This window comes from Gossypium raimondii, chromosome 10 (genome assembly GCF_025698545.1).
Source record: "Gossypium raimondii isolate GPD5lz chromosome 10, ASM2569854v1, whole genome shotgun sequence".
NCBI classification, from domain to species: domain Eukaryota; kingdom Viridiplantae; phylum Streptophyta; class Magnoliopsida; order Malvales; family Malvaceae; genus Gossypium; species Gossypium raimondii.
Genome location: NC_068574.1, coordinates 5588358 through 5605701, shown reverse-complemented (window position 1 = coordinate 5605701; position 17344 = coordinate 5588358). Strand labels below are relative to the sequence as shown.

The 17344-nt window shown below is 31.8% G+C and overlaps 1 protein-coding gene across 1 annotated transcript; it reads left to right on the top strand.

Annotated features, from left to right (window-relative positions):
* The first annotated feature begins 15451 nt into the window (after nucleotides 1–15451).
* On the top strand, nucleotides 15452–16263 carry LOC105774988 (cysteine-rich repeat secretory protein 38). Its single transcript, XM_012597542.2, has one exon. The coding sequence runs from the start codon at nucleotides 15504–15506 to the stop codon at nucleotides 16230–16232; it is 729 nt and encodes a 242-aa protein (XP_012452996.1). The 5' UTR covers nucleotides 15452–15503; the 3' UTR covers nucleotides 16233–16263.
* The last annotated feature ends 1081 nt before the right edge of the window (nucleotides 16264–17344 follow it).

The window sequence follows — 17344 nt, the reverse complement described above, 5'->3', positions numbered from 1 at the left end:
AAGAAATTCAAGATTATAAATACAATCATCCTAATTTCTTCAAGGGTTTTATTAATTAACCTTTAAAATTATTACCCAATCACGAGATTAGAAATCTCATACAAAATCAATGTCCTAAAGTCATTTAATAAATAAAACACTAAATGTGCATAAAAATCCTAATCGATCACATAAAAAGCAATTATCACTAAATCGGAAGACTTACTTGAAAGTGCCAAAAGATTGAACATTTATCTCGTAAAAATTCTAGAGAGAATGTGAGAAAATAAGAGAAAAGTGATGAGTGTTGAAAGAATATAAATGACTTTTGAGTTTAGTTGGGTTGAGAGAAATTCATTTATTTTTATACAAAATAATTTGTTTTATAATTTTTTTGAAAAATTTAGTTGGCCTTTTCAAAATTTTATAAAATCAATTTTTATGAGATTATTTTTGAATACCTTGCGGATCAATGTACTAAATATATAATTGAAATTTTGTTTAAGTTTTTTATGTGGGTCAATTGACTCCACAGTGATATGTGTGGTTGTGCTATTGTAGTGCTCTATCAAGACTAACCTTTTTTTTTTCTATTTTTTTTAATAATCATAGTTGTGCTAATCTATTTCAAATAATCTTGTTGGGTTAGGATGGTATTCAAGTAAAGTTCTCTCAACAATTTCAAATTTAGGATTTGAATTTGGTCTAAAAGTTTGGGAAAAAAAAACCTACTACTTATTTCAACAATCTCAACGTCTAGATTCGAACTTGATTTCAATTTCTCAAATCCTATAACTATATATTTATCTAATGGAGATGACATTACGTGACTAAATTAACTCAAACCCATAATTTTTAATGTTTTTAACAACAATGTTGCTAGTTAAACTGGGATTTTCCTACGTGTTCTAGATGGTGAGATTTAAGGCAATTATACATATAAATTTGTAATGTATTGTAATGGCAGGAGAAGTCTACAAATAACAATAATAATAGTGAAGGAGTAATAGGGGCAAAATCCAGTTAGGTTTGCATGAGAAGGAGAAGCACCCAGAAACAACAGCGGATCTCATGTTAGCACACATATAGAGATTCAAAATCTCATGTTAGCACTCAGAATAAACAGAAGAGAGAAATAGAAGAGAGAGAGAGAGAGAGAGAGAGAGAGAGAGAGAGAGAGAGAATAATTTCTCAACAATTTTCATTAACAAAAAACAATGACCTTAGCCAAAAACAAAACATCATATATAAGAGAAGATAACAACAAAATGTAACAAAAAAAAAGAAAATAAAAAGTAAAAGAAAATAGTTTGATGAAATGCCCCGTATCATCGAGTCTTTTGCGCATCGTATCACTAAAGCAAAACCATCATTTTGCTTGGTATCCATTTTGGCTTGTATCAAATGCCTCCACCTCAAAATGATCCTTATTCTCAAGGATCAAATTGAGGAAAAGTGCCTGAATTTTCAATAGGATAACCATAGATACCCATTCTTCGATCAAGTATAGGGCATCCATCAGCACAAAGTTCATGACAGAAACATCAAACTTGAATTCAATGGGACATAGATCATCAAAAAGTTCTAGCCCAATACTATCCATTGTGTCATTAGGATCAATAACCTTATGTACTTTGGTAATCATGGTAGTAAATTTCACATCATTATAAATTCAGTTTCCATGTGCCTCACCTACAACTGGATAATATAAAAGGAATTGTTTTGGCCTTTGAGAGTTAACCCATATCTCATCCCTATCATCAGCAAGAGAGACAAATTCATCATTGTTAAGCAAACAAAAATATGATATAGCCATTTTTGTAGTAACTCGCGTGACTTAATTAAACCTAAAGCCAAACTTCATGTCTAATGAAAATCCACACATTTTCTCCGAATTTGGATAACCATTACGAAACTCGTGAAGTGCAAGTAAAATGGGTAGAGGAAGAATAGGACCCAAAAGTGAATCATTAGGTTACATTTTATGTGACCATTTAGTGCTGAGGCATGAAGGCTCCCCTAATAGGAATGGAGGCAATTGAGGAAGGTCTGGAACAATTGAAAATTCCAGAGGTATGGTCATGTCATCGAAGGGCACATCAAGTAGCTCAGGATGGCTAGAGAAAACAAGTAGTAAAAGCTCCGAAGGAAAGGTTGCCCACATTTGCGTAATAGTAGCGTCACTTATACTTGTTGGCAAGCTAATGTTATTGAAGAGAAAAGAAAGTGCAAGAGATGACCTATCGACCAAATCCACATACTGTCAACTTCTCACACAAAATTTCATGAATGTCTAAGTTAAAAGATTCCTTCTGCTAGAAATCATTATGAGACTTCTACATCTTAAAACCTGGGCCTTCCGCAGGATTGCCATTCAAATAACCATGAAGATAGTTAAGGTTCACATACTTAAACCTTTTAGGAATTTCATATCCATCGTCACTCAAGAAGTATTGTAAGCTATCCTAAAAATTGAACAATGATTCTTTGTGAGTTACATCAAAATTCAACACCAAATCCCACAAAACACAATATCGTTGAGCTTTAATCTTCCATGAAGACATTAGCCTAATCAAAATAAATCTACAAAATTCATTTAGCTCATACACTAACATTGAGAGATCTCTGCTAAAATAAGGGTTTGCAAAGCATTAAAATTCCCGTAGCAACATATCCTTCATTGGCTGAAAAAGGCCCATAACAAAACAACTTAAACTCACAATTCCAATATGATCCTAAAATGATGTAAAAATCTAATTTAGTTGCCTACTAATATGTATCATTCCTAGATTATGACCTTAATTTTAATAACCTAATCATATCAATGAAACATGTAGTATCTAGATCATGAGCCCAACACAACAATGGCACCATTGGCGTACGCACATTACAAATAAGCAAAAAACCTTTGGAAGTCAAAACATACTGAAACCCATCAGCTCTTGCTTTAGAAAATGATAGGAACGGACCCTTATCAACTACAACATAAAACTCAACATCTCAATCTTACCTAAACAAATTACATTGCATGCATCATGTATAAAATCAAGTAATAAAGCTACATATGATTGGGCAACAACTAAAATCCTAGGATGCAAATTGAACTCAATACCCAACCATTTATAATTCTTTGCACCATTTAAATCATCCCATAAAAATCTAAGTTCACTCCCTTTAACATAGCCATTAAGTTTCTGAAAATTAACATAAGAAACTAAATCAAACAAGAACAGTGCACCATTTTCTAACAAAACCACACTTTCTTCAGGTATGAGTCTACTGCAACAAGCACAGACAATTGACGAACTCTTGAATAGCTCACTACCTAAGTAATCCAAAGTAGGGTTTTGCAAGGGTTATCAAATATAGCCGAATACCAATGAACAGAATATCTACTAGAAGCCATTAAATTCCCAACAATAGAATCACCTGAAATTCTGTCGAAATCATCAACTGGATCGTTTGCTACTAGCACTCTACTGAAGAAGTATTCATTTGGAGGAACCTTACCCATCACTGCACACCTATCATTTATCCCAGTTATGGCTTGCCTTACTCGTGTCCCTGATTTTTTTGTGTAGTTAAAATACCATTATCAAGTTCACCTTGTTCTTGTATCGGAGGAACTTTGAAGCATCAGATCCAATTGAAGTGTTTGAATTTTGACTTGCGTAGACAGACCTTCAACCTTCATAGCTAATGTATAAGAAAGAGCAACAGTCGTGCAGACTTCATAGAGTTTATTCTTAAGGATCGTGTGGTACTTATATGTGTCACTCGATATCGTTGATGTTGAATAGGATGGTAGAGAACTACGATTATTATGCTTTTTTAGCTCCACCATACCACCATCTGCATCACCATCTTTAGATTTGGAAATCGGCATTTGCGGTATTATTAAAGATGTAACAATCAAATTTTTGCTCGCACATGACCCCTGGATCAACGTACCAACATCATAAAATTGTATATCAAGTTGGAAACAATCATCAGAAATATTACGGCCCTACAAAGAAATTCTAGCTAAGATTGTAACAGCCTAATTTTGGGTCTAGTCGAAACAGTAGTTTTGAGACCACAAATCCGACGAGGAAAAAAATTATTTTAAAATTATGACATGGGTTGCATTATGATAGGAAGGTTGCATGAAAATACTGATATGAAAATTTTATCGATTTAGTGATTAATCGATTTACTGATATGAAAATACTGATATTAAAAATGTTTACAAGTGTATGTGTTCTAGTAATGCTTTGTACCCTATTCCGGTGTCGAATACGGGTAAGAGGTGTTATATTTATTGGTATCAGAGCTACGGTTTAGTCTGTTCTCGGACCGAACGTAGCATATGTGAAGTTTAAAAATACATACCATTAAATAACCTATGATAGTGTGATATCTCTCGACTCTGATGAGATTTATTTTACTCATAAACAGGAATGCTTTTTCAACCGAGCTAATTTCGATAATGTTGAAAACGATACTCAAGTATATGAATAAAAAAAGAGAAAAAGAAGAACTAAAATGTAAAATTGAGTAGAACGCAGGAATGTGTACTTTCGTTCAGTGATATGTGATGAATTGACAGAAAAGACCATGGTTTGACCATGGCAACATGTGAAAATGTTATTATTGCTTCCGTGTAAGACCATAACTGGGCTATGGCTTTGGTGTGTGATATGTGACGATGTGCAAGACCATAGTTATATTATGGCAATGTGAAAATGAAGTACTCAATTCCGTAAGACGTTTTCTAATTTGACAAATTGTGGTAAGTGTTAAGCAAATTTTATGTGATAAAACATATTGAACAGTGAAATTGAGCTCAATTATGTGATCTCATCGTTCAGAGATTGTGTTTGACAGGTGATGTTAATAAATTATGTGCATGTGAATTTAAGTGACAGAAATTAAACAGCTAATGATTTTGAGCTCATTTACATGAATCTGTTATTTGAAATTGTGATTGACAGGAAGAATAGTGAGTTGCATGCTTATGTATGGATATATGTATTTATCTGAAATACAAGAAAATGATGGTTATTGGTATGGCTATGAAATGAACAAATGGTGATAACTATAAGGCTTCGTTGAATATCTTAAATTGGTACTTGAATGTATTAAAATATTGATGAAGGTAAAAGATCAAATGAGTGAGAAATAAGGTTTGAAAAATAGCCTGATTTTTGTCCACACGGGTAGACACACGGGTGTGTGACACATATATGTGAGAAAATATATGAATGAACTAGGTGGTTATGATGGTATTACATTGATGATGAATGTTAAAGTCATATATATATGTATTTATGAGAGTAAGTTAGAGGCCTTATGACCTCACCATCACCCCTTTATCAGTATTGCTTTATGACAAAATTTTACGAAAATCATGTTGAATAAGCTCATAAATGTGAACTAAAGAGTTTAGTGGTCAAATAATTAGTAATGCAAACAGAGTTGAGTATTGTGTAACAAATGAACTCAGTTTTAAAAGAAATATCAGATTGTTTTAAAGATTATACGGATTACGTAATGTCATGGTTAAAGAATAAGTTAAATTCGATGAGACAAAATATTCAGGTATGTTATTTAAAGAATGAATGTATTAACTGGAAGTTCTTCTGAATTGATTTTTGTTAGTGAATAGAATAATGTGAGGTTTGTGATAACAGAATTAGTCAGAGAAATGATAATTAAATGGTAAAGATGCCTGTGTGTGACGATTACAATCGAAATGAACACGATGATCTTTTCTGGATATTCTATATATACTTTTATCCTCAAAGATATGTATATAATTGTTTAATTCTGATAGAGTTCTTATGTTGTGAGAATGTTAGCTAACTATAATGTTAGATGAAAGCCCTGTTGGTCTGGTTGGTTTATGACCGGTTATTGTTCTATTTTGCATGCATATTTAGAAAGTGTATTGTTTTGCTACGATGAAATTTCAGAGTTGAAATGTGGTGATTCTGATATCTAGAATTTTTTGATTTTTGTGTAAGGAATTGTCATCAGCAAGGGTATAAATAATGAGAGCATAAGCTCAAAATTGTATGATAGAATTTTACTCAGGTAAATTTGAATAAAGTTAATGAGTTAAATCAGAATATCTGATTCCTTGAACTAATACAGTTTAAAGGATCTCTGATTCGCATGCTAAAAAAAATGTTGAAAGATTGTGTGTTTGAGCTGTATCCTTAGCATGAAGAAAAGAGTATTTTGATATGTTAGTGTTTGATAGTTGAAACCAACTCAGTTGTTTTATTAAAGTGAACTGAATTATCAAGATGTGATTTGAGTTATATGTATTTAACCATGTCCTCAGCTAAGAAAATAAATTCTGTGCATTCACGAGTATGAAGACAGATAGTCGGAATGAAAAATCTATATTTCAGAAAGTATGATATAGAGATATATGTATTGAAAAAAATATACGAGATTAAATTGATTAGTGATTCTGGAAAGTTAGTGAAAGTATTTCATTAGAGTTGGAAGTAACTTCTTTTGGTAAGATTTTTGAGGACGAAAATCCCTAAAAGGGGGAGAGTTGTAACAACCCGATTTTGGGTCTAGTCAGAACAGTGGTTTCGAGACCACAAATTCGACGAGGAAAAAATTTATTTTAAAATTATGACATGGGTTGCATTATGGTAGGAAGGTTGCATGAAAATACTGATATGAAAATTTTATCGATTTAGTGATTAATTAAGGAAATGACCTATTTGTATAAAATGTAGAAATTGAATTCTAGAAGCTAGAAGGGTTAAATAGCTATGAAATTCAAAACTAGAGGTCCTTATATGATAAATAGACTATCAATCAAAAGATGGTAGATTTTATGGATGAATCATCCATGGAATTTGAGAAAAGAAAAGACTAAATTGAATTTGGGAAATTAAAAGATGATAATTAATTACATGAACATATCATCTTTTTCTATCATCTTCTTCCCCAAAATTTACATAGAAACCCTAGGAGAGAGAAAAGAGACTTTTTTGGCATAAATCGATAAGTAATCATATCCCGTTTTTAATAATTTTTATAATTTTGAGATCGAGATAACATGTTCTATTTATTTGAAGATTTATTTGAAAAGTTATCAAGGTATGAAAACTGTGCCATGGATGAACATGCTGAAAATTGAAAATTTATGGTAGAATATGAAGCTTGAAATTATGTTAAACAACTTTTGCTAAGTGATTTTAAGTGAAACCGAGTAAAATGATATAATAAGTAAAAATACCTAATGTTCATAAGTAAGAGTTAGAGTGGGAATTTGATGTTGCTATAGAAGGGAAAACTGTTCAGCATGCCATAATACATAAGAATAAGGGATGAAGTTTAATTTACAAGCTTTGGGGAAAAAGTGTAAATATGCAAAAATTTAGGGGCAAAATTGTAATTTTTCCAAAGTTTGAGTCAAGGATTGTTTTGATAAATGTGAGTATTAAATAAGTCAAATGTGTTATTATAGATTAAGAAAGAAATGGAATCGACTTTAATCGGAGAAAAGAAAAGATTAAAGACTAAATTGCTAAATTTTTATATTGTTGCACCAAAGTAAGTTTCGTGTAAATAAGAGTTATATTTTTATAAATTGTGAATTATATTTGATATGTGAATTAATATTGAATGTGGAAGGAAAATTATTCATGAATTATTCAAGTGATAAAGTGTTTAAAATAAAGTGTTAAGCGTAAATTCCCGGTTGAACTTAGGAATAGAAGTGGATACAAGTGACATGTCACTAGAGACCAGTGTTACAGTGTTACAGTGAGTCTTGGGTGTTGGGTGATCTAGCATGTGTTGCAGACACCTGATAGCTTGTGTGAGTAGGCCTGTGGACATTTCCAGTGTTATTGATCAGTGGTAGCTTCGGCTACATTTTAGTGGTAGCTACGGCTACATATCAGTGGTAGCTTCGGCTACGTATCAGTGGTAGCTTCGGCTAGATAATAGTGTGGCACTTATGTGCTAATTCTCTACGTATTCGTGTATATTCTGAGTGTTTAACGGAAAATTAACTAAGTGAAAATACATGAGATCATGTATCGACTAAGTGTAATTGAATGATGAATATATGTGTGGAATTGAATTGAATAGTGATCGAAAGTGAAAAAGTGAAATTGTGAAATAGTAGAATTAGCAACAAATTAGTTTTGGACAGATTCAGTTGTGTGGCTTTGAAAAATCACGAAAAATGGTAAAAAATTGAATTAGAGGCTGAATAATCTATGAAATTGAAGTTGAATGAGTCTATTTTCACATAAAAGAAACATATAAAGCAAAAGAGTTATATATTTTGAGATATTTGAAGTTTAGTTAGACAAAGTCAGAATGAGTTTGGAATCCCCTGTTCTAAATTTGGAAAATTGTCAAAATTATACAAAAATAATTATGGGATAAAGTTTATATGTTTAGAATACTTAGTGAATCTATTTTCAAGATAAACAAATAGAAACAATATCTGAATTCTGTACAGTGAGATAATTAAATTTTAGTGAAGAGAGGTCAGAACTATTGAATAGTGAAACAGATGAAACTTTAAAGAATAAACTGTACTTATTTGCTGGACCAAAAATTCTGAAAATTTTATGGTAAGAGATATGTGAGTCTAGTTTCAGGGAAAATTAACGGATCTTAATTTGGAGCTCTGTAGCTCGAGATATAAATAAATTAGTGATTCTGACTCAGACAGACAACTTGAATTTACACGTAGGAAAATAGTGATAGTATGGATAATGTTGTTTAAATGTGTTATACACATTAAGGATGTGGAATGGAGAGGAGGAGGAGGAAAATTAGGTAATATATGAATGATTTGTGTATAATTGGTCATATGCTTGATTATAATTGATAAACGATGAAATAGAAATGATGCTTAATTTGTGCATTATTGGTCATGGTTTAAGCTTATGTGTGAACGTAAAGTTTCATTGTATGTGTGTATGGTATATTCGGTATATGATTTGGTATGAAATAATATCATGAATGGTTTATGAATTAACACATGTTGATAAGCGTGATACATGAATAAATGTTGTGCTCATCCATGCTTATAATGCTTATTCTATATGTGTATTTGGCTAACATATTTGGTGTACATGCTTAGGCTTTGGCCAAGTAGTGGCTGGATTATGCCACGTTAAATTTATAAGTTATGCATTAAAATGGTAAGTGCCTAATTGAAAATATGCTTGTGATCATGAAAAAGGTGGTAAGGTTTAAATCATGTAATCTCTAGTGAAATAGTTTATTATGTGTTTAGTTCCAAAAAGAGTTATGTTTAGATACACTAGCTTGCGACTATGGTTGAATGATATGTTTAAAATCTTGTGTGATATGCATAAGAAACGAGTGCGGAAAGGTAATGAAATAGTAAGTTCATGTGGCGGAAATTTAATGATTAAATGTTAATTTCGTGAATTATATAATGTACGATGAGATATATTTGTTGCTGAATTGAGAAAAAAATAACAATGCGAAACCGAATAAATGATAAAATTGAGCGTAACGTCAGATTTGAGTACTTTTAATCAATGACAAGTGATAAATGGTAGCTTTAGCTACACTTATCTGATCAGTGACAAGTGACAAGTGATAAGTGGTAGCTTTAGCTACACTTATCTGATCAGTGACAAGTGACAAGTGATAAGTGGTAGCTTTAGGTACATTTATCTGATCAAGGACAAGTGACAAGTGATAAATGTGATCCCTGTAAAACCATGGCAAGGCTATGGCTTCGGAAAGTGCTAAGTGATCATACGCAAGACCATAGTTATACTATGGCAAAGTGGAAGTGAAGTACTCAATTTTTCATAACCGTTCCCTAATTTGATTAAGGATGGTAAGTGACAAATGAGCCGAAAAGAATTATAGTAAATGGATAAGTGGTAGTGAATTTATACCAGGATGATGAGTTGAATTGATGTTGTTATTTAAGCTAAAGTGATATTTTCATTGCAAAATTGAGAATTTCATAAATGTGTTAATGAATGGTATAATCGATAAACGTTGAGTTAAATAGTAAATATGTATTAGTATTGAACTTAAAGATTTAAATTGTGAACATGAGAAATTTGTGAATTGAATGAAATGGAAATGAAACATTGAATTATTAAGATTTTGAATTACATGAATATGTATTAGGTCTCGTAGGTCCTATTTATTATGAATATAATATTTTGAGGATATGTTATGAAGAAGTATAAAAGCATGTTAATAATTTGAAAGTTTTAATTTAGATGAAGTTTTATAACTCGATTAAATAAGTTTACAAGTGTATGTGTTCTAGTAATGTTTCGTACCCTATTCTAGTGTCAAATACAGGTAAGGGGTGTTACAAAGATAGCATGCAAGCATCCTTCAAATTGGATCAAGGCTTAAAAGCTAGTCGACGTTTGAAATGTGACGATTTTCTCCACAGATCCATCAGGTGAGAAATCTTGGTGGAGCACTTCCAGGGTAATAAAATAAATCATATGATAGGTTGCGATAAAAAGGGTTCGATTCGACTCATCACCAGCCATGGAGGATCGACTGAAGCTCTGATACCTTTGTTATGAACAAAAATTAGGAAGCAAAAAATGGCAGAAAAAGAAGGAATGAAGAGAGAAATTTTAGAGAGGGGAGGAAGAGTTTGAGAAGAAGGAAGAAGAATAAATAGAACAGAAAGAAAGAGAGAGAGAGAATAATTTCTCAACAATTTTCATTAGCGAAAACAATGACTTCAGCCAAAAATAGAATATCATATATAAAAGAAGATAACAACAAAAAGAAAATAAAAAGTAAAATAAAATAGTAGGATGAAATGCCCCATATCATCAAGTCTTCTACGCACCGTATCACTAAAGCAAAACATATCTTTTTGCTTGGTATTCATTTTGGCTCAACATGAGCATGCGAAAATTTCAATGGTGAAGGCTATCAGAAGAAATAAACACTTGCATTGGTCATAATATAAAAGTACCAATTTCAAATTTGCCCAAATTAACAATTGCATTGCTAGGAAGGCAACCGGATCTTTGGTGTCTGAAATTAAGGCTGCTATTGAATCTGATATTGAATTCAAGCAATGTATCACAAATTAAATTTAAGTTTTTTTTTTGAAAATTGAATGTTTCTTCTCTTTCTAATTTCTTTCTCTTTTGTTTTTGGAAGATTGTTGCAAATGGTTTAGAAATTGATATTAAAGAGACTTGGATTGTGTTTAGAAAATATTGTAGAAAATGATAGGTTTTTTATTTAATAAAATCTCTCTTTATTTGAGGTTGATGTCCACTAAACTAACTAATAAATTGACTAAGGCGATTGTACCTATCAATTAATAGTATAGCTTTGGTAAGTATATATCTCATTCCTTTCAAGACTACAATTACTAGTAATTATCAATTTTCTATTATTTAACCTAATAATTCAAATGGTTGATTAAAAATAAAATAAACTATCTAAATTAACTAATGATTGCACCAAAGAATAAAACACAAAAATAATCAAGTATCGACCAAGTGACAAAACAATACCTAGGTAAGGATCCACCTAAATTTCATCTATAATTCTCAATCTAATTTATGCAGTTTCTTTTCTTAGCTCTTTGATCCGTAGAAATCCTAATTTATGTAATATCTCTTTCAAGCATAAAAGCAACTAACTCTAGGTTGATTAATTAAAATTTCTTTATAATTAAAACATCTATTATTGCATTAATTCACTCTGTGGATCCCTCTATTAGATTTGACTCTAATTCGGTAGATTTATGTCATCATATTTTTGGGATTGCATGCAACTCCATTCAATTATGCAAGATCTAATCACAAGAAAGATCTATTCAACCTCAGACTTATGTACATCAAACATGAATTAATGTTCTAGAATTATCAACCCAAGAATAATTAAGTATTCATAATTGAAAATAAAGAAACTAAGGTTTTATTGCATAAAAATAGAAATCAAACAATAGAATTCATCCTAGGGTTCATCTCCCCTAAGTATTAAGAGAATTATTTCATAATTGCAAGTATAAACACAAAAAAATACAATATAACCACTAAAATAAAAGAAATCCATGACAAATCCCGTGGGAATCAACTTGGACTCTTGAATCTTGATAGAGAACTGCTTGGAAACTGACTTTAATGGGGTTCTTTGGGTAATTTCCATGCTATCTCTTTACGGTTGCTTATTATTTCATTTATTTCCTTATTTATGCCTTTTTAAAGTGCCAAAAACCTAAAAATTGTAACTTTCAGCTGTTAGCGCACATGGTTCCCAAGATTGACATGCCCGTGTGGATCACACGACCATGTGGATTGCCCGTGTGGAAGTCTGCTGCATATGTATAGCTTCCAGAATACTCAAATGTTCTAATTTCCTCCCGTTTTTCACTCCTATTGCTCTCAAGTGCCCTATTAAGCATCAAAACATGAATATAAAAGGATTAGGAGTATATAATTCAGAATTAATGTCACATAATCCCTTAAAAATGCACTAAGAATGAGGTTAAAATCTATTACTTTTGACACTTATCAGAGGTTTTTTTTAACAAAGAGAAACTGAAATTACAAAAAAAAAAAGAGTTAATGGTGTTAGACTGAACTAAAACTCTTTCAAACAATAAAAGGTTATCTTACGCATGGACCAATGAAATTTAAGGTGCACATAAAAGGGTAAGGAAAAAGGGAAAAGGAAATCTACCAATATCTTAAGATATTGAAATTAATTACTAGAATATCTTTATATATTTGGCCCATACTTTATTGATTAACTGAAGCTCAACAAGCCTTAGTCATATTAGATTACTTTTAATTTTGGCTAACTTTTTTATGATAGTAAATAATATGTAATTATTCTTATTATATATGTAATGTCCATATCATCCAACAATCTCCCACTTCGACCACATATATGTATTACCTTATAATTGCAAGTCATTATATAACCATATGAGTTCAAAACTTTACTATCATGATCTAAAGATACTCGAACAATCTCGTCCATTAATTATATTAACATAGAATCAAGATGACTTTTGTTACATATATCATGACTAAAGTCATCCCTAATCATGTATATTAATACAACCAAATGACATAGATCGAGTATAGATGTGTAACATGAAAATTACATGCAATGTGATCTAAATTACATGTCTATTTTCAATTGGTCCTCCTTAGACCTTAGCGAGATGAAATCTTACCTAAATTAGAGTGTGAATTGAATGTCATTTAAAATCTAAATCGTCAAGTGTTTGCGTGTGGAGGACACATGTGGTTCGTGTTGTGCTGTAGAGGTGAATCATCAAAAAGGAGAATGTGGTTGTGCAAAGGAGATCGATTCACCTAAGCAGTAGAAGAGCCGAAGAAAGACAAGAAAAGGAGGATGGTTGCTGTGAAGGTTAAGGAGATTGAGTGCAAAGAGTAAGTGCATAAGGTTGCTAATGGGGGAGAACCCCTTCTCATCATTATGTAGGGTATTTATAGGAAATACCTTATTGTCTATTAATGGTGACATGGCAGGTCATTACCAACGGGTTGTCATCATGGAGTGCGTTGTGGACATACATGGTGGGGCCCTCTGTTATTTTTTTTGAGGTAGCATGAGATTGTTATGTTCAAGTGGACTCTAGTGGCCACTAAAAAGAGTCTTCACACTTGAAAGAGTGTTCACTCTAAAAAGCAGGTGGCTTAATGTTGGATGCGTTCCCGTTGCCAACAAATGGTCTTCACGAAAAGCTGAGCAGCTGGTGACGATCCGAAGAATGAGAGGTAAATTTAGATCGATTTGATTCAACTCAATTTATTATTTAATAATTTAAAAAAATAACATTTTTATTTAAATTTAATTTACTTTCAAAATGTAATATTAATACGACAATATTTTTAATAAATGATGAATCGAGTTTGTAGGTAATAAGAACAATTAACTGTGACTAGTGCAGGTTATGGACAATTCTATTTAGCAAAAACAAATGGTTGACAAATATGTGTGGAGAAACATTGATGAGGCTGACAAATATAAGGTTGACGATACTGAGGCAACTCTTTACATGATTGGTTCACTTATTATATTGATTCTTCAAAGTTGAATTAACCATAAATTGCTACTTAAAGTCTAGCCTAACTTATGAAAGATAAAAAACAAGAGCAATTTTCGTTTTATATTCATCAATTCAATTCATTTAAATAAGAAAAGCAAATTCTAGAACTTGTAACTCATTCAATCTGATAAAAGAGTAACATTTAACATAGAAATAATAATAATAATTTAACGTTTATAATTTTTTGTGAGAGAGAATAAGATGGTTAAAACGTATATTTTTTTAAACAAAATTATTGGGGATCGACCCGTATAGACAGCAAACAAAAAAAAGTAAAGAAAAAAAATTGAAAAAACGAACATAAATACATTTTACATGGAAAATCCTCAAAGGGAAAAAACCACAAACAAATAAGGTATTTGCATTTCACTAAATGTGTAAACAAATGAGAGTATAATCTGAAGAAAATAAACCTAGTATAATCTGTACATTACCCAAAACCCCAAATGCAAAACCCAATATCTCAAAGAGCAAATCAATAAACAAAACCCTAAACCTCATAAGGTGCTCACAAGAGGGGTACAAAATACTTTTCCATAATTATCACGAAACTCTCACCAAAACTGATATACGACTACATCTTGTCGCCCTCAAAGAAAAACTATTATTAATTGGTGTCTCAAAGTAAAAATACAAAGCCCCTTTAAATAGGTTAAAATTAAAGTTCTAATCATACTAAAATATCCCTATAAAGTAATTAGAATTTAAATGAAAAAAATAATTAAGTGAGAAAAAAATAGGAGGTACAGCCCATGAAAACATAGAACTGCAAAACATATAAAAGCATAATAGATGCAAATTTAGATATAATGAATATTGTTTTCTTTTATTCATATCCTGTAACCTCATTACACATTGAACTTGTAAGCTTCCAATTCCTTTCAAACAAAAACTTTATTCCATTTAATACACTACATAGTTACAACCTTGTGCCAAATGTTAAATGTATTTCATTTGAACTTAATCAGCATCATGTATCAAACACTCAGTAGTTTTTAAAATTATAAATTTCAACACTCGTATCCATGCATCATGCACCTTTAACCAATCACTAATTATTATAATTAAGTAATTAATTCCTTACATAAACCATTGCAATTTGCATGACTTTAGAACCTAATAATGATGCAGAATACACTTAAAAAGGATCTATATTGTAATTCTCACATCCCCATGATAGTTTAAGTGCGTTTTCAGCCTAACCCATTATTTACAGCATTATCTTAGAGCCGCCTCTCAGCCGGCGTTTGAAAATTTCTCATTACCTTAATTAATTCATCAGTAAAAATAACTGAAAATGTCAGCCTCTTCAACCCTTAGCCTATCAACCTCCTCCGTCAAACCTGGATAATTTTTCCCTATAAATAGCTGTTTTGCATGGCCCTAAGGTTTAAACAAATAAGCTACATTACATACAATCTCTGCAATGTCTTCTTCAAGAGTTGCCTCCTTTGTTTACCTATTAGCCCTTACTTTCATTGTCCAAACAGCTTTTGGAGCTGACCCTCTTTTCCATTTTTGTTCCAACTCTGGGAATTTCTCTGCCTATGATCCTTATGAAGCCAACTTAAAGGAGCTCACTGGCTACCTCTCCATTCAAGCCCCTCCCAAAGGGTTCGGCCTCGGTTCCATAGGTCAAAAGCCTAACCAAGCATATGGCCTCGCACTTTGCAGAGGCGATGTGTCGACCCCGGATTGTAAAACCTGTGTTGTGGAAGCAGGCAGTGAAATACGAAAACGCTGCCCCTACAACAAAGGTGCAATTATCTGGTACGATAACTGTCTTTTCAAGTATTCAAACATGGAGTTCTTTGGCCAGATTGATAATCGAAACAGGTTCTACATGTGGAACTTGAACAACGTGAGTGAACCCCAGTCGTTCAATGCCAAGACCAAGGAACTGCTGAGCGAGTTGGCTAACCAAGCTTATTCAAATCCCAAAATGTATGCCGTTGGAGAAACGGAGCTGTACGGATCGAACAAACTTTACGGGTTGACTCAGTGCACCAGGGACCTTTCCAGCACTGAGTGTAAGAAGTGTCTTGACGGTATAATCGAGGAGCTTCCGACCTGCTGTGATGGAAAAGAAGGTGGAAGAGTCGTTGGTGGCAGTTGTAACTTTAGATATGAAATTTACCCTTTTGTTAATGCATAATTAAACCTTTGTGATCGTTCAAAAAAAAAAACTATATATGCCCTGCAATAAATAAAGTTAATCTAATCATATATATTAGTATGGGAATGTATTTATAGTAAATAAAAGAAAGTATGATTTTGCAATTTAGAAAAAAGAGAATTGTTTTAAAAATTTCGTACTTTATAATTATTCAGTGAATTAAAATGCGATTTTTTTTACCATTGGTTTGCATACATGTACAAGGCACATTAACCCTAATTAAACATGATATCAACCCTCTTGCATCCAGTAGGCATTGGAGTTCATTGAATTTATGAGGAGGTGGATAAATTAGATAGTGGTATGGGTGTTTAGGGAAGCCAAGTCTTTGGCTGATTCACTAGTTATGTCTGGAGAGCATAGGAGATTAGCCTTGAAGTTGCCTGGAAGGTATTGGCCTGGCCAATCTACTTATGTAATGCCTTTAGAGCATTTTGCTCCTTTTAATAGAAATTGCCTTAGCCAAAAACAAAAAGTGATTTTGGAATTGGGTATTTATACTTGAATCATGTGAAGTACGTAAATAAATAGATAAATATGATCAAATTTATTTGCATGAAGTGAATTTATAATATCCTTGTTCTTATGAATTAAGAAGAAGATAGTTGGGAGCAAAGGTAATTTAAAACATATACTTTTTGTCAATTGAGTCTCTTGGTTGACATCGACATTGTTATCAATGTGAGAGAAAAAAAGTTGGGAGCAAAGGTCATTTAAAATCTATTTAAAGATTGGAGAAGTAATAAATAATTTTAGACATTATATAAAAAAATTAGGAATGGAGATAATACAGTTCAAATCTATACCAATCGAGCGTTTAACAATTCAAGTTAGACAAATCGTTAAAATATTAATATAACTATTATACGTATTCCTCATCAACTTTCGAATAAAATAATTTTGGTTTATCAAATCTAAGCTTCAAGTCAAATTAATAATTTATACGGTAATAAATTAGATAGTAATATGTATAAATTAATTCATTTTATTTTTAATTCAGGAACAAAATATAAAATTACACCTACCAATATATATATTTATATAGTATAGAGAAAGAATTTTAATTATTAGATCACAAAATTCTAGATACT

Excerpts from the sequence above, each read along its gene's own strand:
- LOC105774988 (XM_012597542.2), top strand. The coding sequence starts at position 15,504 with ATGTCTTCTTCAAGAGTTGCCTCCTTTGTTTACCTATTAGCCCTTACT.